At 44.4% G+C, this 24826-nt stretch overlaps 1 protein-coding gene across 1 annotated transcript in view; it reads left to right on the top strand.

Moving 5' to 3' along the window:
* Window positions 1-24826, top strand: part of znf385d (zinc finger protein 385D) — a 107656-nt gene that overhangs the window by 68666 nt on the left and 14164 nt on the right. The window contains exon 4 of the mRNA XM_083918564.1: window positions 7329-7497. Within this exon, the coding sequence (XP_083774690.1) occupies window positions 7329-7497 (169 nt within the window). The remainder of the gene's footprint in view (window positions 1-7328; window positions 7498-24826) is intronic.

The following is a 24826-nucleotide window of genomic DNA, read 5'->3' as shown; positions in this document are numbered from 1 at the left end:
TGTGGAGATGACGGCATCGTTAACAAAGTATGTGGTCTTGCTGTCAAGATGACAACGCCACGGGGGGCGTACTCAAATATTCCCACTCTGGGACCTGGTTACAGCAAAGACTGTTTTCAGGCTCCGATAACGCCGGCTGCGCGTGGATGGTCGGCCTCACCGGTATTAAAAATGTGCGTTTATAGGACAACTCGTTCTCGTGTGACTCGGCCCTGAGGTGTGTCCGTCTCCCATGATACCTGACCACCCCCCGCACACTGTGACAGTGACTGAGGCCCACACTGGAGGTGACCACTGTTTGTTGTGGGATCGTTTGCTGGGGTGTTAAGTGATTTGCATGAATGTGGCTGAAGGGGGTTCTGCATGTGTTGACTAGAGAACACAGTAGATAGAGTACAGTGATGAGGACATGCAAGGGAGAAAACCCCCAAAATCTGCATCACTACAGGCTTTAATTTACATCCCCTATCGCCCTTGAACGCACTGTCCCTCCATCTGTATACTGGCTTCACAACTTGGCCCATTCTCTGTGAATCTAGGTCATAAAGATTTACGACTGGCTAAAAACGGTGCATAAACTCTGTACCACACATAAATAGTAGGAGACAACTCCAACTCCATAAGAAATGGTCTAAACGATGACGATGAAGAATAACCGGAGTAAACTATTCCACAAATAAAAATGATTGAAGTGGGTTTACCCTCCATTACATAGATGTTAGCTTTGGAGATGCTTTTATTTGAACATTAAATTGGCAATTGATTCTTTATGCGAGCGGGAGTCAACTGAAATCATACACAGCTGGAACAATGGTAAACTTTCCTCTGTGCCGACCTCCGGTACTGTTCGTTATAGGAGGTTTCTGTTTGTACTGTCTGTCTGTTGCGTCCTGAATATACATGTTTAATCGTCTTGTTGAAATCACATTGAGTTAATTGAATTATGAAGCCAGAACAACACGTTCCAGACACTTTGATGTTGTAATTAAATTGTCAAACGGGATTTTTTCCATATATCTGGATGAATGTTACTTTCATTTGAACTGAATATTTTGAGTCTATCTTCCGTGCCTCGACGCTCTTAATCAGATTTCTGCCGTGACTCAAACCACAGAGTTATTTAAAGTTTAATTGAATGTGTTGTTTAATAGACCGTATCCATTTTGATCAGGAGGTAGGAAATGAAAATATAATCACTTCAATACAAAAGGGAGGATGTTTGATGAACCACGCGACTTTAAACAAAACAAAAGAGGACCATCTTGTGCACACATGTAGATCAAGAAACTATAAATACGGATCCGCTATTTGATAAACTGAGCTGCTGTGATGTAACAGCAAGCATTTGAAGCTTCACGCCTCAAGTATCTATCTATGTTAGAGCTAACACAAATGAACGTTTAGATAGTGTGTGTGTGTGTGTGTGTGTGTGTGTGTGTGTGTGTCTTACCCCACACGAGAAGAGCAACACTGCTACATTCACAGCATATAATAAACAAGGAGGTTTTATTTCCTTATGTGTGAAATGTTAGTTTAATGATGCATTAATTACAGTACATAGCTTTTTTTGTTGCCTGGTTATTTACACAACGACTGACCTTTTATCACCTTATAAAGATGTTAATGAGCGAGGTTGCTTATTTGCACATCCAGCAGAGGCTTACTGGGGTGTATTCAAACATTTAACCAGTACAGAGTGAAATCCAAATCCAAAAGACACAATCAGTGCGTTTACATGCAGTTTAAAAACCTGATTATATTCGGGTTAAGGGCTTACTCTTGTTTCTCAAACACCATGTAAACATCAAACCCCAGTTAACAGACTCAGATAACTCCTGCAGATTATTCGTGCATGTAAACAGCGTTCCCGTGCTACTATCGGGTTTCGCTTCTGCGTATGCTCCGTGGGTTATTGCTCCCCCTCCTCACTCTGCTGCAGTGGCTTTTGACCCTGATATAGAAGAAGCCAGGAAACATCAACAATAGAGCGTTACCTTTAAACCGAGGGAGGACTTCGCCATGGCAAGAAAGATCAGTACCAAAAAGACCTGTTTCTGTCGTAATTCTGTCCAAAGATCAGTTTATTACGTTTGTTATTTTGACAAAAGGGAACCGGGAAAAAAGCCACATTCCAACCAGCTGTGTGTTAGCGTAGCGCCACCTACTGCACCGGAGGTCGAGTTACTCTCGTAATTTTCCCAGTCAACCCCCTTTCTTGTATACGTGGGGAACTTCAATTATCTGGTTATTCCCTTAACCGGGGTTAGGCCGATTTGGGGTTACTGATGTGCACTAAAGGACTCTGGACAATGTCAAGAGTTCCTCGTTTACATATGTCGTACACAGCAGGAGTCTGTCATTCATTCATTCATCTTCAACCGCTTGTCCCTGTTAAGGTCGCTTGAGCTGATCCCAGCTGACATCGAGCGTGAGGCGGGGTCCACCTTGGACAGGACGGCAGTCTATCACAGGACACATAGAGACGAACAGAGACCGACGACCATTCACACCTACGGGTGATTTAGAGTCATCAATGAACCGAACACCTGCACGTCTTTGGACTGTGGGAGGAAACCGGAGAACCCGGAGAAAACCCACGCAGACACGGGGAGAACATGCAAACTCCACACAGAAGAGCCCCAGCCGGGATTCGAACCAGAAACCCTCTCGCTGTGAGGCGACAGTGCTAACCACCACTGTGTCACCTGTAGCAGGGGATTCTCACATACTGAAAATACTCTTGGGTTTAGGCGACGGTGGCGCCTGAGAGGAGCGTGCAGGAGGCAGGACTGATGGTTTCAGCGTCGGCCCTCACAGACAGAACTTCTCAAACCTCGTCGTCCCTGCGGTTACACATTTTTTGGTGCCATCTTAGTGTTAATCACCCTTATTCATCACCCTCGCCTTGAGTACTCTGGGCATTGAGTCGCTTTATTCACACATGGGCTCAATCGCAGATTACACTTTCTTTCTTTCACAGCTCCAGCGGGTAATGTCTGGATAATTTCAGGTTTGAAGTGCATGTGTGAAAAGGGCTATAAACAGACACAACTGTGCAATCATTCAAGTGTACTTCCAGTAATTTGTCAGCTGCTGATTTGTTTTGCACTCTCTGCAACACGAAATATTAGAACCAAATAAGAAAACACAGTTATATTTCCACAGAACATTGTGTTCAGGTAGGACCCCGTCACAAAGGGCGCACTCACACTGTCCTTCCGCACCGCGCCCCGGGCTTTAGGGTACTTGTCCCCCCCTCCCTCTCCCCCCGCGCCCCAGACCCGTTTGTACTCACACTGCCTGGGCCTCGTGCAAATGCTTCCTGCTGTCCATACGTCATCACGCCGTAACACGTCACACGCGTTGATGATGTCATCGCGATGCGTCGCTTTGTTTCCAAATCTTTCCATAGACCTCAGAGTTTTTGTGCGTCTTGTCGACTGTTTTTGAATCTTTTCATCGACCAAATCTGCAGTAAACACTCCACCTCCGCATCACACCAACGTGAACCTTTCGCTGCCATTGTTGTTGTTGTTAAATGTCCGCGTATGGTCCCTCCTTCTATTTTCTATGTCTGAACAGGCGCACATAAATTACGTCAGAAGCGCCATAGGCATCGTGCTCCTGCTCGTACACGTGCGCACGCTCATGCTCGTACATGTGCAAACACGCTCTACAAAAGCCCACCTCTCTCAGACGGGCCGTGGACGGCCCTCTGGTCGCAGTTATGCGCGGAGCGGGTGCACTCACACTGGTCAAACGCACTAGGCTTTAGCTGAAAAAACGGTTTTGGCCCGGTGCGGAAGGACAGTGTGAGTGTGCCCAAAGTCATGCCTTTCAGGACTGAGGAAGGACGAAGTATAATCTACATTTGAGCCGACAGTCACCTTCAGTTTTCTTACAGTGCCAAAACGGGCTCATTGGCGCACGTCTGCTGATGGATACACAGGATTTAAACCGTGACCTTTTGGTTTCCAGACAGCCTCTCTAAATTCCTAGAACAACCCACAGACTGTGATTTGTTTGATGTCTTTTCCCCTTCGCAGAGCACCTGGAAGGGAAACAAATGATGTCCTTCCCAGTTTTAATCATGCACGTGTCAGACGTGGAATTCAGGCGATTCTGCCGCTTCATCGCTCTAATGAAAGATGAATTATTGGCCCAGTGACGTTAAACACTCATCCATGGTATCACCTGAGTCTCACGACAAAGAAAAATAACTTATGTCTCCGCGTACCTGCAGAGTGATGGATGTGGGTCGAAATGAATAGTTTCACGCCAGAACAAGACTTTCACTTAGTTTGAAAAAGGGACGCCTGATCCAGAGAGGATTTCCAGAACGGAGGGAAAACATTTAAGACACCTCAGTAATTTCACAGCCTCGGCAAACGGGGCTCTTTTTCTCACAAGTCAAAAAGTCTGACCACTGCCAGCCGTGAAATAACACTAGATACATTAAAAGTACTACAATTTTGACATATTTGCACCTTTATACTCTCACTCCACTGCATTTCAGAGGGAAATATTGTACTTTTTATTCCACAATATATACTTAAAAGGGGCTGTACTCAAAATACTGGGGAATAAAGTCAGCTGTGAATGCCTCCACACAGCTCTCACCGCAATACGTGAAATACCAACGTTTTTTTACACGCACTAACATGACAGACTGTTCTCATTCACGGTGTGCATGATATCGTGTAAAAAGCAATACACACGTAAAATGTGTGTATTCCAGGTATTTATTCTGTGTGAATTTCTCATGTTAAAATGAGTAACCGTAGTATAAGATCGCTGATCTATCGCCGCAGATTGGGACGTGGGTCTTTTTTCGTAACTTGATCCAGTCGTCCTCGCCTCTGGGAGTCGCCATCTTGTCAGACCAAAAAAGGGCATGTATGTGACGTTGGGGGGAGGGAGATACGCCCATCTGGCTGATGTTTACCTCCGAGGAGAAGTGAGGGCCAGAGGCTAGCTGTCACTCAAGAGGCCACGCCTTAAGGCCTTAATTATATATATAAATTTAACCTCCAATAAAAAAAAAATTTGACCTTAAAAAGGTTTAATTACGCTGTAAAAAAAAAAAAGAAAACAGCCTGTTTAACATGGGGGTCAATGAGAAACTGCTCTATAATGAAACCGGCTCCTAGTGGACACTTTGAGAACTGCAATTTTTGGCACTTCCTTATTGGAAACTGCTGCAATCCACTTCTGGTCGCTGTTTTCAGCCTTAAATAGAAAGTCATACAGTCTTTCGTAAGATATTCTACCAACCTGTTGATGAGAATATGTGAAGCTGCACATATGTCAAGACCATTTATCAAAACAAACAACAGGAACTCTGACTACAACACAAACACACAGAGGGAGAGTGACTTCTTTCTCTGCTCAGGACGCCATTACTCCACTGTATCCTGACATAGCAGATAACTGTTTGCTGCTATTTTAATGTTCTGAAAGCCTTCAATAGTTACTGGTCATTTTCTACATGAAAAAATCTACTTAAACAACAACTTTAATGTTAAAAATAAACAGATTATATCTCTCATTCAGTCTGTCTGACTATACCTGTATTCGTCCTGTTCAACCCTCCTGTTATCCTTGGGGTCAATTTGACCCAATTCAATGTTTAACATCTCTAACTAAATGCTTAACATCATTTGTTTTTGCTTTATATTCAATGACTTTTCCTTATTTAACAGGGACAACTGGGAAAATTGATCAAATTGATTGAATGATTATATCTTTTCATGTCGTGAACACAAACTTGTCGCATCGTTGTTCCTTTGGGTCGTGTTGATCATTTGGACGATATAATCATTATTATTATTATTATTATGTATTTAACAATAAAAATATTTATAAATACACGCTACTGTCCTTGATAATGGAAATTGCTTTCATTCCAAATATTATAAATAACACAAAATTGTACTTTTTAAATTCATAATAAACTTACTATAAAACCACATTAATATCCTTCAATACAGTTTTAGGTAAATTAGTGAGATATTTGGGTTTTTTTCCTTGTATATTTCCAAATACATGTATAAGAAGGTGTTTGGGGTGCTGTGTTTAATTTAAAATGCTATTTAGGCCGTCAACAAATACACACAGAGTACCTGACATAAGAACATGAGCAACAACTTTGATTCTGATCATTTTCTGGATGTTTAAATTGCTGGGGTCAAATTAACCCCAAGGATAAACATCGTTAGGCACTTAACCCTCCTGTTACCTTCAAATTGTACTGTCTCTTTAAGCCCCTCCTCCTCCAAAGGCTAAGTCTGCTCTGATTGGTCTGATTGACTTGAGTCTTTAAATACATTTTGCTGATACAGGTCTACACTTTTCTTTAGTAACATTTTGAGTTCAGTGATGTTGATGTAACCAACACTTGACACTAATTGCTGAAGAAGAACAAAAGCAATGATTTGCTTACATGATAATACAGAGAATACTCCCTGGAACGGAGCCTTTGTCCCAGCAGTCTTTACTTAATATCCCCCGTGTGGCCCGTAAATAAAGATGCTTACAAATGTCCTGTGGGGCACGGTTGGCACACTTATTTATTCCAAGAGGCAATAGCATCTCTCTGGATACCTTCATTTCTGCCACAGCCAAGGATGCAGGGATGTGTGCAGAGGTAAACAAGGACAGCTCAAAGTCTTTGCATGTGTCCCACTTCTGTGTGTCTGGGCGAAGACTTTGTGAAGGTGAATCTCCGTGGCGCTACGTGTTTAGACTTTAAAAGCAAACAGCCACTCCATAAATTAAACATCATGGGTCACACACACACACACACACACACTCACACACACAGACAGACATCAGTGACAGCCCGCTGTTATTTTTATGAATAAAGAAATTAGCGTCATATTCACACTGAATGGTCGTTTCATTAACACCCTTTTATAGTTTGAATGGCTGGACCAATGTGAATTCAGCTACACAGGGGCAGGAAAAATCAAGAGGAAGTTCAAGAGAAGAAGTTGACTGCAATCGCAAAATGCTGTTTTTACTAATATAGCCTGAAGCCTTTTGAATTCAATCTAAAAATGCTCTTGAATGCTCTTGAGTGCTCTTGTTTTCCCTGCGATGCATCCAAAAAATAAAACACATAATACTAAAACCAAAAAAATGACTTTGACAGACCACTTTGCACATGTTGCTGGACAGCCTGACATATCAACTGTCCCCTGTTAATTGTGTTTAGTGTGCTTCATTGACTCGGGGTTCCTCGAGTTTTCATATTCCATTTCGTCCTGGCTCTGTGTTTTGCTGCTTTCCCAGCGTTAAATAGAGCCTGTTATTTGTTCCCCTCACAGAGCCAAGCCCTGGCCCACTACAAGGGGACCAAACATGCCAAGAAGCTAAAAGCCCTGGATGCTCCGAAGAGTAAGCTCAAAGGCTCAGCGGTCACCAAGGAAACCACCAACCAGGAGATCGCCAAGGGCATCAACACCTCGCAGGTTCCCAACGGCACCGACAGGAAAGGTTTGTGTTTTCCTGCTTGCTGCACATTCCCCAAACTCGGGTTCTTTGTTGTTTTCTTTTTGTAGCTGCTGCCCTTCTGTCGAGAATGAATGTTGGACTCAGAAGCACCACCTCTCTGGTATTTTACATTCGCTGCGCACAACATGCAATCACTTTAGGAGTTGGATGGACTCACTGTTGATTAAATCAACCCCCAGTTGGCCGGTGTGCCGATGGTTGGCTACGGACTCGGTGCTCACATATTGAATTTTTATAGTTCAGAGATCCCTGCAGGACACACAGGCTAGTCAGACATAAGAAGAATGAGGTAGGGCCTCAGTCTGCCGCAGAGCGGGGAGGGGCAGTTATGACCTACGGAGCACGCGCAGACGCGTAACCTAACAGTTAAAATTAAGCAGATATCTGAAAATACAAACTAAACTTCATACCACGCAGATTCAGCTACAAAGGTACTGAGAGCTGAACACAGAGACTTTAAAAAAAAACGTCTTTCTGGCCTTTAGCACAAATGTTTTTGTTTGACGGGGAGAAAGGGGGTCATCACGGGTTGGCTGCGGTCGGCGAGACGTCGCCACAACCCGCTAAGAGCAGCATGGTTTGAGTCAGCATTATAGAAAGCCCGTCCTTCCGTCTTCAACCGCTTGTTCATAACGGGGTCGTGGGTGGGCTGGAGCCGAGCCCAGCTGACATCGGGCGTGAGGCGGGGTACGCCCTGGACAGGACGCCAGTCTATCACAGGACACATAGACAGACAACCATTCACACCTACGGGCGATTTAGAGTCATCAATGAACCGAACACCTGCACGTCTTTGGACTGTGGGAGGAAACCGGAGAACCCGGAGAAAACCCACGCAGACACGGGGACAACATGCAAACTCCACACAGAAGGGCCCAACTCTCTCTCTCTGACAGTAGACGTAAAGGGTCTTTGACTTTCATGGAGAGGTAAAAACTCCAACTGGCAGTATAAAGAACAACTTCTGAATGTGATCGATTTAATGTTGTGGTCTTCATCAGGGCCATCACAATACATAACACTGATGAAAGCCACAAGCTGAAGTGTGTTGGTCTCACACTGAGCTTGTTCTTTGTACCACAAATGTTACAGGACTTGGAGAGCGAGAGAGAGAATTCAACTTCTCTCTTACTCAAAACCAGTTTCCATTCTTTGCACAACTACTTTTGTCACTTTTTTGTTTGTAAAAACCAAGACTGCCTTTGAGGAGAGACTGTCTGAGAGGGTGTGTCATTATCACCGTTTGGACATTGATTTATTGACACAACAAAGAAAACCACAGAATTATTGGAGAGAGCCATGGGGAGGCTATGACAGTCGGCTTTAAGTGTGGCCAGTACAGGTTTACTTGAGATGTACCGTATTTTCCGCACTATAAGGCGCACCACATTATAAGGCGCACCTTCAATGAACGTCTTATTTTGAAACTTTTTTCATAAATAAGGCGCACCACATTATAAGGTGCATAGAACAGACGCTACAGTGGAGGCTGGGGTTACGTTATGCATCCATTAGATGAAGCTGTGCTAAAGGGAACGTCAACAAAACAGTCAGGGGAGGTCGTCTTGTTGCTTCCTCCACTTCGGCACCATTGATTGGTTCATGTTCAACTCTCTGGCTGCTGCTCTATTCCCGTGTTCTACTGCGTGACTAATGGCCTTGAGTTGAAACTCTACGTCGTAAGCGTGTCTCTTAACAGGAGCCATTTTGGGCTCTTTACACAAACACACACATGGAAATGAAACGGCACGCTTCACGCAGTCGTATATCTCAACATGCACCGCGCGTTACTTCTTCTACGGGGGAAAATAGAGTCGGCGGCTGCTCACCGTAGTTGGAGACCTGTTGTGGCTCAATATTGGTCCATATATAAGGAGCACCGGATTATAAGGCGCACTGTCGGGTTTTGAGACATTTGAAGGTTTTTAGGTGCAACTTATAGTGCGGAAAATACGGTAACTTGTTGTATGAAATAGTTTGTCTTAAGCTTACTGAATTCTTTGGTTTGTTGGCATGAACGTTCAAACTTATAAAACCGAGTGCTCATGAACTCACGCCTGCTGTATTGGATTTGTACTCTGTGTTTGCCTATTATCCCCTTTTTAATTACATTTTGGCCGGTGCACATTGTTGTGTGCTGACTGTGTGTGACTTTATATTCATCACGTTGCAGCCAGGTGGCCGCTTAAATCCGGTTATCTCGGCCAGGTGTCTGCCGAAAAACATTCCTACTCTCTCCGGGGAGCTCCTGCTTCAAAACCTGTTGAAAAAGTAAACAAACACTAACTGCAACTTCCAGCACCCGACAGGAACCAGATGTGGATTATTTTTAATTATTCTATCTGTTGTGTTTCATATCGGTTCTGTGGAGGATTACGTCTTTAGCTGCCGCGGAGCCTTGCTCTCTCCGTCTCCTGCACCGTAATAGTCTTTAAGCTGCCTCTTATAACAGTGTGTCATGAAATTGGCCCGATGAAATCTTCCCTATGGCTGCAACGATAGAAGCTTTTAAAGGAATTGGAAACACATTGAGTTGTGCGCTCTGTGATTAAGTTGACCTCTGCCTAAGGAGCACATTATGGTTCTCATCATGTACCAGGACCCATGTGTCAAGTGTGACCTATTCATACTTGAGTCTTAAAAGTTGCTTGAGGTGAAAACACAACCATTAAAACGGTTGAGATGCCGACCACGTGCTCATATCACGTTCAGAGGGAGTGTTCAGGTGATTTCTGACTCATACGTGCGACAAATATTAATAATGCTCCTCTGCTGAGTTCAAACGTAGGTGAAAAACATTATTAACAACGACTTCTACGTAGTTAATCTCACATACATGCTAGTCTTTATGTTATTTTAAGATTTCTTTACATCCCGTGCGTCACCCCAGAGTTACTTAGCTACAAATCTCCGACCGTTAAGTTGAGCAATTTGCTCTTGAGCAACCCCGACATCTACTGTACTGTAATGCACCCTTTGGCTGCCACATTGGAGGTCTCAAGTAACAGTGGTTGTGTAGTCTTGAATGCATTTCTAAAAGTATCACTGCTTTCAAAAGGATCCACTCTTCTATTCACTGGCGACTCTTCTTCACACGTCTTCTTACCGCTACATAAAGGACGTGAACTGTGGGGTGTTCAAGGGCCGTGGGAACGTTGAGCAGCCACTCGATAATTAAACATTCAGGTTTTCAATGAAAGAAGCATAGTAGTGATTCATGTGCAGCAAATATTGAAGAAATTTAGTTTTTCTTACAATTGTAAAGGTTCGAATGAATCACAGCCGCCATAAAGTAGTGTAGTGACACATATCTGTTGTCTTGCATCTGTACTTTAGTTGCTTAGTTGTTAAGTTGAAGTCTGAATTCGCCAACTCCACAGAGTTGACTGTTTCGTCTGGCATCGTGACATAAAACTGCCGCTACGTGTAGCTGCTACCACAGAGTCCATGGGTGCAGAGTCAGATTGATTTGGTCCATTAACACTTTTTAAAAGGCTAGAAAAGCTGCACAACTCAGTTACCTTTTCCCTGTATAAGTTATATCACTATATAAGTTATATATATATATGTAAATAAGTTGAGTGGGACATAAAACCATGTGTAGCTGCTACCACAGAGTCCATAAGTGCAGAGTCAGATTGATTTGGTCCGATGACACTTTTTAAAAGGCTAGAAAAGCTGCACAACTCAGTTACCTTTTCCCTGTATAAGTTATATATATGTATATAAGTTGAGTGCAGCCAATGTCGTTTTATTTGGTCACAATATGTAGACGGAGGGTTATCTTAAATCAATAATTGCATTCATTACCATCTTAGACTTGTCCTGACATTCTCTTGCTTTGCTAAACACCATTATGATCCAATATAAAAGTATAATAATAACTCTAATTTTCTTCAAGTAGATCAGCTGCCTAAACCTTATGTAAGGTGTTGTTTTTTTTACATTTATTGGCATAAATTCAGGAAGTGACGACACACACTCTGTTTAAGACACTTGATGAGAAAAAGGGGGTGGGGGATAGATAAGAGTTTTTCTTCTTCCCGCTCCTTTTCAGGCACAAATTGCATTCAAATGTTGCTGTTTTCTGTGCAAATGCTGCTGTAATGAATGCTGCCTGCAATAAATGAATGAATGGATGGATGAATGTCATACTGAAGATAAAAAGCAACCATGCGACTAGTTGACAGTTCTGTCTGAGAACTCCAGCACACTGGACACACAGCACACATCTTCAGTCTCACTCGACACAGACTCACACTTTACAGCTAAACAACAACAAACCAAACCCATATATGTTTAAAAATCTAGAGTAGATCTCAAATAGATCTTTAGTAAGATGTGTAAAGTCTTTAGTTTGAATATTTGACTGTAAACATCATAAACATGTGGCTGAACATGTCGACAGAGAATGTGTGATGTGAGATGATGTTAGAATGATGTGTTTTTCATGTTAAAGCTGTTTTAAAAGGGGACATATGACCCTATTTCTTTCTATTTAGGTGCTTGCATCCATAGTGGGTGAGCATTGGTGTGTGCAGCCTTCTTTATTCATGGCCGTGCATGAGTGCTGAGCAGTAAAGATGGGATTCGTACACCTCCTCCCACTGACCTGCTCTGAGATATCCATCTGTATTGAACTCTTCACGGCCCCGACATGAAACATACACTTGGAAAACATACCAAATTGTCAGCCCATTACACACAGGCAGAGACCTGTCGAGGCATTAAACAACAAGCCTGCAAAACCAAACAGACAAATGGTTATTAATCACTGGAGTGCCCTTAAAAACACACTCACGGCACATTTCTGCACCATCTCACTATCATATCTACAGCGCGGGGGTGGCGGTGTGTCACGAGTGGCGATGGGTAATGAATATTAATGTGCGCAGATGTCAGATGAATTAATTGTCGAGGCGGATAAATGCTGCATTATCTGCGAGGCTGAAATATTTGACGGTATATCAGTGGCACCAAACTCGCTGTAATGAAAAGCAGAGTTCAGGGAAGAGTAATGGGCGTAGTGAGAGTAGGCAGAAACAACAGGGAGGCAGAGCTCTGTTAGATTTCGCGGAGTGGGCTTTCAAAGGGTTTGTTTTGCTTTTAAATGACCAGTGAGAAACATATTTGCTTTGTGATCGCTTTATTTTAAAGCACAACACGTCACAATGCCAGACCAGCGTAGGGGAGTGCTTATTTCTTGTGGCATTCAAGAGCGGTTTTGTAACAAGAGGTCTAATTGCTTTATTAATCAGTCTCCCCAAAGCAGCTTCAGTCAAAAGCAACTGGACTTGGTTATTTGTCTGGGACAGGGGTCTGCAACCTTTACTACCTAAAGAGCCATTTTGCCCCCTCTACCACCCAATAACATGTATCTGCAGCCACAAAACATATATGATGTCACAGCTTATAAAGTTTTATCTATAGTTATATAATATATACAAACACTATAGTTTGTTGCATTTATTAAGTTATAGAACGACAGTAAAGAAAATATTGTAGCTGGCGGCAGTAGCTCAGTCCATCAAGTCACTGTTTGGACCATGTATGGAGCGTGGACTGGAGGCTGGAGAGGTGCCAGTTCATCTCCTGGGCACTGCCGAGGTGCTGTTGAGCAAGGCACCGAACCCCCAACTGCTCGGGGCGCCGGTCACTGGCAGCCCCTTCGCTCTGACATCTCTCCATTATTTGCATGTATATAGGTCCTGTTTGTGCATGTGTGTGTGTTTATTTCGGGCCTGTGTGTGTAACATGAGTGAAAAATTAAATTTCCCCGTTGTGGGATCAATAAAGTAATTCTTCTTCTTCTTCTTCTATTATTACCTGTGTTTTGGGGCGTAGTCGTCCAAGGTTAGCGTACCGACAGAGCGGGTCAGACATACAAGATTAGCCCGCTGCAGGGAAAGGCGCTGGGCCGTAGACCTAGAACGTAACCCCATATTTTAGTTTCACTTAATATTTTTTTTTTAAATCACCTTGAACTCCAAGTTAACAGGCCTTCCCTTCGATTCTCCCCTGTGCAAAAAAATACGTTTTTTATTTCAATGTTATTTTCTGGCAAAGCTTCAGAGAGACACTGAAAAGGGGGCTGAAGAGCCACATGAGGCCCAGGAGCCGTGGGTTGCAGATCCCTGGTCTAGGAAGACGTTTCACCTCTAAACCAAGAGGCTTCATCAGTTCAAGTACTAAGCCTGGTCAGTTGCGTAGACTTAGACTTCTCTTTATGCTCCCTTTGGGATGAACTCCCGCAAGGAAATTAAGTTTCAAGCAGTTTACAAAAACACAAGGGACGCAAACTCTGGTCCCCTGGGTGGAAAGTCCTGTGTTTGTTTGACCCATCCACCTTCCATCCTTAAATGCAGAGTTTGGGGCTCTTGTCATTGGTCATCTTTCTTATAATTTGCTCCTTTAATAATTACTACTACATAAATAATAATACGCTGTTTGTAAAATAGAACAATACAGTTGTTTTTTGGGGGGTAAAGCTTTATTTCACTAACTCTCCATGTGATGTTTTGAAGTGTAATCATCATATTTTCCAGTTTTTTCCCAATATTTTATCTTAGGAAAGTCTATGTAACAACAGATGCAAGAAAGAAAAACAAGCTTGAGTGAAATGATGGAAAGCAGACAGACAAACTCCGAACACAACGTAATGGAAGAAGTTCATTGTGGGATGAAACTGTTCATTTAGATGTCAGAGAAGTCCATCTGCTCACCCGTCTGAGTTAATGTGCGGCGAACGTGAACGCATCGTCGAGGAATAATGAGTCTGAGTGAAAGGGTGTAATCACAGAGTAGATTTCGTGAAATGCACTGAGCGTCCGTATTCATCGTTAAAGTTACACGCGTGTTCTGACGTGGACGGACAGCTGGACGCAGGGAGACGGTATAGATTAGCACGGTGACTCAGCGGCCGCCTGTCAAGTTTGTGTGTGTGTGTGTGTTTGTGTGTCCTGAGACCAGCGCCAGAGAGAGTAGACAGAGAGCGAGAGAGGCAAAGAGAGAGAGAGAGAGAGAAATGCCCACAGCACAGCCCGCCATCTCTCAGTTCCAGTCCAGTGCCTGAGGAAATGTACCCTGATATTAGCTATTAAAGAGCAGATTGTCAGGGGAGCCATGCCAGCACTGACAGCAGCTGCACAATGGAGCAGGCTGCAGCGAGGTAGGAGGCTAGCTAAGGCTCTTTTCCCTCCACAGCCCTCTTCCTCGAGTCTCCATCAGTCGACGGCGCCCTCCCTACCCCACCCATAAAATTTAAAAAAAGCGGCCTTTGTGTCTAAGTCTCCGTAGATGCGCGCTGGGCTGGAAAAAGCGCTTACAGGCAGATGTCAGAGACAGCAGCAAACCCGACGAGTGTGTGATTAGATTGGCTCCGTACCTGCGCCGTGCTGCAAATGTTCTCATTTGTGGGGATTTTTTGGATGCCCGCGTGCAAACCGCGGAAACTTCACAACGGAAATTAGGCGCGGATCATTTGCTTTCCGATGAAACTGGAAAGAGATAAACGGGTGCGAATTCAATTCAATAACTCCCATCGCTGTTAAATATCTGAGATAACGTCGCTTTGTTCCTCCATCGATAAAAAGAAAAATGAGCGCAAGCGCCGATGCACACTTATTTGGGAATGCAAATTTTTCACCTTATCAGTCTTTTATGCCAGAAAACATCCGACCGTGACTCTTTTCTCATTTACCCACTTTGAATACTGACGAGAGGGGGGGAAAAAATCAGTCGTCTAATGAAATTTGACAGAACTCAAGAGCCATGAGGGATTTCTGTCCTTTAAGTTGTGACAGCATATCATAAAGGGCCCGATCGTTTTAATTAAAGCGCTTAATCCAGCTTCATTGAGGAAGGTAATCAGATCTCCGGGGAGTCCTGTGATTGCCTGAAAGCCTAAGTGGAGTGGAAGGATTTCAGAGTGGCGTTTCTTCTTGTCTGTCGCTAAAGCAAATCTCAGGGGCGAGTCAGGACAGGCTGAGGTACTGACGGAGGACAGAGAAGAGGGGGTGTCATGTCTCGAAAGGGTCGCAGCACCTGTCTTGGTCTGCCCGTCTCCTGATTCTCTCTTTGTTGTCTTCACCACTCCCCCCCTCTCCATTTCTCTCTCTTTAATTGTGCCCCGTACTCCGTTACTCTCCCTCAATGCTATCTCTTTCCTCTCACCTTCAAACGTCCTTTCCTCTTTTCTTTCTCCGTATTTCACACGCTGGATGTGCCGCTGTTGCTTTGCCACAAACTTTGCTTACTTTTACAGTTTCACTTTCATTTAACTTTTGTCTTTTCCCAGCTCCATCTTTCTCTGTCTCCCAAATCCACCCTCTGTTGTTTCCCGTCGTCTCCTTTCTTTTACCTGGCCCTCTTTATCTCTTTCATTCTCCTCCTACTTCGCTGTCAGGCCCTCGCTCGCCCATACCAACTTTAGATTGATCACAGTCATTACCTCCATTAATGAGAGGGGATTGAGTTCTTAACTGGGCCTCGCACGGCCAGTTAGGTCACACTGACTAGGGATATGGATTGCTGGAGGCTTCCCAGAGAGCACGGCGTCCTATGCCGGCCAAAGTACACTCTAATCACCTGCCCCTCCAAAAGCAAATGGCTCTTTAATGACAATGTGGTGGATGGGTTCACCCGACACAAAGGCAAAGACATGCAGGTCTTACCATGGGATGGCTTCATCAACCAGGCTTGTAATAAGTAGGCAGAAAAACACAACATTTCTTATTCTTGGTAATTATTATTCATTTTCTTCACCGTATCAGCTCAGAGCTTTAAATGTTAGCAAGGACTCATTGAATCCGTACTCACTTTAAACATCTCAGCCTGGTACAACACCCTGACCCTCACCATCAAGCACACAACAAAACCTGCACGTATCGTTCATCAGGCCAGCAAAATGATTGGCTCTCCCCAAACCCCCCTAGCACAACTGTGCCCCCGTCAGTACCCTCACACAGGACCCCACCCCACCCCCTCAACCAATCCTTAGACTTACTGCCATCAGGTCGACGCTACAAGGTCCCATTGGCACGAAAAAACATCTATAAAACATATTTTATCGCCACTGCCATCACCACACTGAACAGTTACAACACTGCCATCACCACACTGAACAGTCCCAACACTGCCATCACCACACTGAACAGTCACAAATAGGCGACATAGCTCACTCCACTCAGTCGCCCCTTTGCACTGCTTGCATCTTTTTGCATTAATGTATTGTCATTGTTTGGGACTGTCTCTTTTGTATGTTTTTATTTATTTTGTGTAAATTGAACCCGCCCTGTCAAAGATGAATTTCTGTCACTTGCGACTGACAATAAAGTTTTTCTTATCTTATCTTTACAACAGAGCAAACAGCTGTGACTTGTGAAGTCATTACTGTCCCTAGAATTTCCTCTGCACGTATAGTCCTCCTCTGCCATGTTGGACGATATGCTTGCACATGAAGGCACTTTTACAGGGGCTGGTCCCCGTCATGTTCAAATTCAAAAAACTTTATTTGTCCCCGGGGGGCAATTCAGGGCACACAGTGCAGCAAATAACGTCAGTGCAACTATACAAAAACATTTTAACTTTCAACAGGAATAAAGTATAAAAGAAGAATAAGTGTCAGGATGTTAGTGTGTTAGTACAGGTTAGAAGCCAGTCACAGAGTTAGATACGGAGAACATCGTCGGCGTGAGATGTAGAGAGACATGCGTGTATCAGATGTAAGCAGACATGTGAACGGGTGTGTATGATGTAAACAATGTAAACATGCAGTAGACTGTTGAAACAGGTATAAACAGAACTGTAGTGCAGAAAAGATATAAGTGGAGCGCCTTAGCAACAGCAGCTTAGCAACTATAAAATTGCCATCTTTGCCGTTTCAAAAGCTTTATTCAAAAAGGAGCAGTTTAAATACAATGAATCACTTTATTGCTGAGAGTTAGATGAGACGTTTGACACTCTCTTGCAGTCTTTATGCTAAACTAAGCTAATATCCCCCAGGCTCCAGCATCAGACTCACCACACTGGCACGACAATGATATCAATCTTCCCAACTTTACTTTTCAGCAAGAAAATGAGTCACAAAGCTATTCCTTTGAAAAAATATGTAAACACAGCTTTTGCAAAACTTCTGACACAGCAAATATGTCCATTTTCTCGTGACCGTGTCCTGACTTCATTGCTGCTGGCTTTGCAAACTTTTAACCATGGGTGATTCTTTGATGTATTGACTGGTTTAAAAAAAAATGGTAAATGTACTTAGGGCGCACTCACACTGTCCTTCCGCCGGGCCAAAACAGGTTTTTCGGGTCAAGCCTAGTTCGTTTGACCAGTGTGAGTGCAACCGCTCCGCGCATAACTGCGGCCAGCTGGCCGTCCACAGTCCGTCTGAGAGAGGTGGGCTTTTGTAAAGCGTGTTTGCACATGTACGAGTACGAGCGTGCGCACGTGTACGAGCACGAGGCCTACGGCGGTTCTGAGGTCATGTCCTGTGCGCCTGTTCGGACATAGAAAATAGAAGCAGGGACCATGCGCGGACATTTAACAACAACATCAACAATGGCGGCAAAAGGTTCACGTTGGTGTGATGCGGAGGTGGAGTGTTTACTGCAGATTTGGTCGATGAAAAGATTCAAAAACAGTCGACAAGACGCACAAAAACTCTGAGGTCTACGGAAAGATTTGGAAACAAAGCCACGCATCGCCATGACGTCATCAATGCGTGTGACGTGTTACGGCGTGATGACGTATAGGCAGCAAGAAGCATTTGCGCGAGGCCCAGGCAGTGTGAGTACAAACGGGCGCGGGGGGAGAGGGAGGGGGGGACAAGTACCCTAAAGCCCGGGGCACGGTGAGGAAGGACAGTGTGAGTGCGCCCTTATATAGCACCTTTCTCGGCTTCAGACTACTCAAGACTTTTACACGACTTGCCACAATGAGCCACCTGCTCATCAGGATCTAATCCAATCACTCAACGCACATTCACACACCTTTAGGAGCTCTTTGGGGTTCAGTATCTTGCTCAAGGACACTTCGACATGCAAACTGGAGGAGCCGGGGATCAAACTGCTGATCACTGACACTAAACAAGCATCCAATGATAAAGGCTGTGAGGTGCAGTTTAAAAGTGCAGGACAAAGCTTGCAAGTTCACCTTGAGGTAAGATTATGATAAGTAGTCAAACTTATGTTTCCAGGGTGAAGAACAAACATTCATGCTCAATATTAGAAGTGTTGGAAGGTGCGTTTTTCCATTTTTGGAGAATATTTTCCCCCCTCTTCCAGTCTTTGTGCCAAGTTGGCTAAACCAGTCATGGTCTCACTGCAGAATTCATGAAAATGAAATTGATATTGATCTTCATACTCCATGTATCACAGCAAACAAGCACACATGCCAAAATGCTGGAGTATTCCTTAATAATAGCACTCGGACGATTTTCTCTCCCCAACTGGTGTTTGCTTTTCAAAACACTGCGTCAATTTAGAGGCAGAAAACACTCTTTTGGTGAGAAAAGAATGTAAATTATACCTCCCAACTGCGGATAACTGTAGGACAAATGAGTGCCATCCCCAGAGATAAAGAAAGCAATCTGTGAACATGTGAAACGTGACAGAAAAATACTTTCTAACAATCACCACATTACCACTTTAAGATCATTCTGATGGTGCATTTATTTAACCTCGTTCATGTTAAGAATATCTGCCAAAAGCAGCTCAGTGATGACTCACAGGCAAAAACTCCCTGGCTCAGACGCACCCAAAACTTTACTTGCACTTTTCTGGAAGCGCGCTCGGCGAGGTGACCGTGCCATTGAAAAGCTGCCCAGAGAAGCAGGTGTGATGGCAGCATTTTGCTCGCTGGTGAGATCCAGTCAGTTAATCGCTGTGATTTCAGGTTGTTTTGATTCCTGGCACACCGGAGCTGACTGGTGGTAGGTGGTTGCTAATTGCAGGAGGGCACAGAGGTCGCTGACGCTCTGCTCGTGGCATAAACATTATTTATCAAGAGTGACAAGGTCAGCCACATCATAAACAGTTCACAGATTAATCATTGTTCTTGTGGTAATGGCTTGAGCTTGATGGGACGTTGTCGTGTAAAGTTACACTCAGGTCGTTCGTGGCTTTTCCACATTAGGGTTTGATCACAACTCATGGATAGTTAATGTGTATTGCTTTAGCTGAAGTGCTTATATAAGATTACTGTGATCGTGTTTAACGTAAGCATGGCCGTTTTTTAATATAACGTAGACTGGAAGAACTCCATACATTACTTGGCTCTTGCCTTTAGCGTATTCAGCTTCAAATTAAATTAAAAAGAACATAAATTGTGCACAACTCATAAGTGAAGTCACTGGTCCCATTTTCAGACTCTAGAGCCTTTAAATGAATGTTGCAGTCATGGCGTTGCGTGTAACAGTCTGGAATAATGGCCTTTTCATGCCAGTTGTTCAGATCAATCCGCAGGCAGCATCTATACTGAAACTAACCCTGAAAACACACGGATATACAGGCAGAGGTCAATTACTCCTTGCTGCACCAAATTGCATCACCGACGCTTGATCCTCTGCTGGCAACAGTAATCTGTAGATGTCCTTGCTTAAGGTCATCTGATGGACAGATCCTGTCAGGGGCCGTCTAAATAGCATAAAAGAACTTCTGCGGCAACAAGGACAGAGTGAAAAGAGACGGTGCTGAATGTAGCGTCATCGACCACACCACGCAATCCAGTTAATTTACTTTGTGCATCCAAAGCAGCAACTTCAGTCTCGATTGTCTACATGGCTTTCTTTGTGGCGTTTTGTATAACAAGTGGAGGAATATCAGCACCTCTGGGTCTTTTTCACGAGTGAGGGTAAGATGGGAGATCGACAGGGGGGTTGGTGCTTTGTCTGCAGTAACATGGACTGGATCGTTATGGTGAAGAGGGAGGTCAGATTGTGGTAAAGCTCTTGATTTATTTATTTTTTCAACCCCCCACTGTCAAGAAGAGTGGCGGAGGTGGACCCAAACGCAGGAGTCTTAAGGAAATAACACAAGGTTTGTGAAGGCAAGACAAGATTAATCACGACCAAGGAGCCAACAAAGACTCAAGTGAAAAACACGACTTAAATACAAACTAATCTGACGAGGGGATGAAGTGCAGGTGGAGAGATAATAAGGCAAATAAGCGCAGGTGATGGGAATGAGGTGATTAGGCTGGAAAACAGGCAGAGAGCTGATGAAGAGAGAGAGAGAGAGCCGGAAGACCTAACGAGGCTGATTCAGAGCAGGTGTGTGGATGGGCGAAGGAGGGAAAGGCAGCACAAGAGGAAAAAACAGAAAAATAAAAATATGAGTCCAGTCTTCGCAGCAGTCTCATGGCATCTGGACACAGAGCCAGACTGTGGGGCCGTCCATACAAACGCAGGTATTTTGGAAACCGTGTGTCTCTCTGCAAGGTTCGGCCTTTCATCCACACCTAACAGCACTCTTGGGCTCCTGAAACCAGAGTCCAGGGTGAACTTCTTCAAAAAGTCTGGTTTCAGCAGTCATGTGTGGACAGGAAACCGCAATTTTGATGTTTTTCATCACACCGTTGGTGTGGCCGGGAATCTTATTTTAGCAGGAGGCCATAAAAGTACCATAAAGGCCTTTGTGTCATGAACTGTGCAGGGAAATAACACAAAGGAACCGGACCCAAATTCAGACAAGGACACAGGATAAAGAACTAAACAAATATTTAATAACAAAAACCAAAGGGAACCAATTACAACACGGTCGAGGTTAACAGAAGCGGGTAACAGACGGACAGTCGGGGATCTGGACAGGGGAACGGGATCTTGGGAAACTACGGAGGGAAAGAACAAAGAAACAATAATTAATAACAAATAACACAGAGCGAGAATGCAATACGACGAGAAACGGGAGCCGACTGACGAGAAGTTACAACGTAAACGAGAACAGCGGTCCAGCGCCGAATGTGTGTCACCTCCGACTTCTTATACTCAGGGAGGTGATCAGCTTAACTGGATACAACTGGGGTGGAACCACGCCTACCAGCTCTGGACCAACAAAACACACAGGGGAGACACATGCAGGGAAAAACAGACAGAGGGAGACAAACTCATACAAAAGGAAGAGAGGAGGGGCCGACAGAACCTGGATCCTGACACTGTGACACTCAGGGCACACTCACACTGTCCTTCTGCACCGTGCCCCCGGCTTTAGGGTACTTGTCCCCCCCTCCCTCTCGCCCTGCGCCCCAGGCCCATTTGTACTCACACTACCTGGGCCTCGCGCAAATGCTTCTTGCCTGTCCATACGTCATCACGCCGTAACACGTCACACGCATTGATTGACGTCATGGCGATGCGTGGCTTTGTTTACAAATCTTTCCGTAGACCTCAGAGTTTTTGTGCGTCTTGTCGACTGTTTTTAAATATTTTCATCGACCAAATCTGCAGTAAACACTCCACCTCCGCATCACACCAACGTGAACCTTTCGCCGCCATTGTTGTTGTTGTTAAATATCCGCGCATGGTCCGTCCTTCTATTTTCTATGTCTGAACAGTCGCACATAAATGACGTACATGTGCAAACGCGCTCGACAAAATCCCACCTCTCTCAGACGGGCTGTGGACGGCCAGCTGGCCGCAGTTATGTGCGGAGTGGTTGCACTCACACTGGTCAAACGCACTAGGCTTTAGCTGAAAAACCTGTTTTGGCCCGGTGCAGAAGGACAGTGGGATTGCGCCCTCAGAAACGAAAAGAATGGAAGCGAACCAAAATGAGTGGATGGGCTCACCTTATGATACTTTCAGACTAAACGCAAGAGAAGGAAGGTTTGCGAGCGGCTGCATGTGGAATTAAAATCATCATAGCATCACTTTGATAACCTGGTATCTGCCTCCACTCTATTATTTTCAGCCAACTTGAGATTTACTGCAGCAGTCCCAGTAGGATCGGACAGTCCAGAGAGACCACTGTCGTAACATCCTCCTTCTGTCAATGCCTAAACCCCATGGGACGCATGTTTCTTCTCAACATGGTGGAAAATCAGGAGAGAATCTATGTGTGCAGGTCAATATACACATTACCTATACCATTAGGAAGGGTTTATGTTCTAAGCAATGTTTTCCCCCTAGGTCAATATGTTGAAATCACAGTTTACAGCCTACTGACGTTATAGTGCTTGAACCCCACGGCCTCAAATCTGCAGCAGCTTTCTTGACTTCACATTTATATCTCCACAGTGGCTTGATGGATTTGTACCATTCAAACTGCATTTAAGGGCCTGTTTATACGTACATGGGTATTTAAAAAAACAGAGACATTTCCCTGCGTTTGTGCCCTTTGTTTACACTTAAACAGAGAATTAGAGTTTCCAGCGTTCGACATCACAGTATGCGCCATAACTTGCACCTGCATCATAGGTGCGACCTATGTTTACATTTTCATTGGCTGTGGTGATCATGGATCATTGGCTCACGGCCACCTACAGGTCTGGCATGCTCTTGACACCATATATACACGGATTAGTGCAAACGAAAGGTTTTCTGAAAACAGATAGGTGTGCACAATATTATTTTTGAAATTGGAGACAGCGAACTGTCCGTTTAGGGAAATAGCTGGCCACGTGTAAACGTAGCCTAAATGTCTATCTCCCATCTTTCTTTTTGCAGTTTCATCTGCGGAAATAGCTCTTACCAATCCCTTACAATGGGCTCATAAGGATAACCCCAGAAAAGAGAGAGCCAATTGGAAGTAAAGGCCTTGCTCTGGCACTTTTGTTTTTAATGTATGATGTAAAGAGTTAAGTTAAGGAGCTCGAAATAGAACTGCTGCTCCCACACATTGAAAGAGCTCAGTTGAGAAGGCCTGTGAATGTTCTTCCCAAGGAAATGTAAGTCAAAAGAAACTGGACTTGGTTATTTGTCTAGGAAGACGTTTCACCTCTCATCCAAGAGCCTTCATAAGTTCATTTATGCATCTGACCAGGCTGGGACTGCTCCAACGGTCTGTGACAAGAGCCAGGTATCTAACCTCTAGTGAGGGCATGCACAAGGCCGATGATGTCACTGGAACCCTTTGTGCTCCAAGTGCTAACGGCCGTCGTTGGAGTGACAGTCATGGGTGGGAAGTAGTTTGGACTTTGTTAGTGCTCTATTGAGTCTTAACGACAGTCGTTGGAGTCACAGGAGGACATTTGTGAACAGTTGTTCTTTGAGGTTAGATTGTTGAATGGAGGGATGAAAGGGCAGCATTGTAAACTGGAGATAAGTGGTGTCTCAGACCTCCTCCTCTGTTAGCGATGGTTTCTCTACTTTTACATAAATGGCTTATTTTACTCCTCTTTCAAACCATCTGTCCTCTCTGTCCAGGATGTGGACATTGTCCTCAAAGGAGTGGGATTTCTCCTTGAGATGCAAGTGGAAAGCAGAGTCCAGGCCTGAGGAGTTGAGAAGGTTCAGGCATACTTCCTGGACAACTCCCAGTGGAGGTACTCCAGATAGGACCAAGTGGGAGGAAGTCCAAGGGAATTATAGTGTATCTGCCCTGGGAACACCTCAGGATCTCTGAGGAGAAGCTGGAGGACGTATCGAGGGAGAAGGGCGAATGCGTTATATTGTTTGCCGTAATTGTATCATAACAATGATATTCACTCATAGTTATACGTCTAGGCAGCAGAGACATGTACTTAGAGTCATAGGGTGGTGCCTGTTTTGGTTGTTGGGTTTATTATTGTTGCTGATTTAGAGCTGGCAGGCCTGCTGCGTACATATTGCCAACACCCCAGTAAAATACACTCATGGGCCACTTTATTAGGTGCACCTGGTGCTTAATTAAGTGTCAGTGTGGTCTTCTGTTGCTGTTCCCTCTCTGCTAGAAAGTTGGTGGTGTTGTGTGTTCACAGACGCTCTCCTGCATTCCTCTGTTGGAACCAGTGGATGTTTGAGTTCCTGTTGCCTTTCTATCAGCTCACACCAGTCTGCCCATTCTCCTCTGACCTCTGGCATCAACATTTGCGCCCACAGAACTGCCGCTCACTGGATCTTTCCTCTTTTTGGGACCATTCTCTGTAAAAACCCTAGAGATGGTTGTGCGTGAAAATCCCAGTAGATCAGCAGTTTGTGAAACACTCAGAGCCCGTCTGGCACCAACAACCCCACCACATTCAAAGTCACTTAAATCACCTTTCTTCCCCGTTCTGATGCTCGCTTTGAATTGCAGCACATCCTCTTCACCATGTCTGCATGCCTAAATGCATGTGGTTGCTGCCATGTGATTGGCTGATTAATTTGCGTTAACGAGCAGTTGGACAGGTGTACCTA

Source organism: Echiichthys vipera, assembly GCF_963691815.1.
Source record: "Echiichthys vipera genome assembly, chromosome: 8".
Classification (NCBI taxonomy): Eukaryota; Metazoa; Chordata; class Actinopteri; order Perciformes; family Trachinidae; genus Echiichthys; species Echiichthys vipera.
The sequence above is the reverse complement of the archived record's forward strand: the minus strand, read 5'-3'. Positions and strand labels throughout refer to the sequence as shown.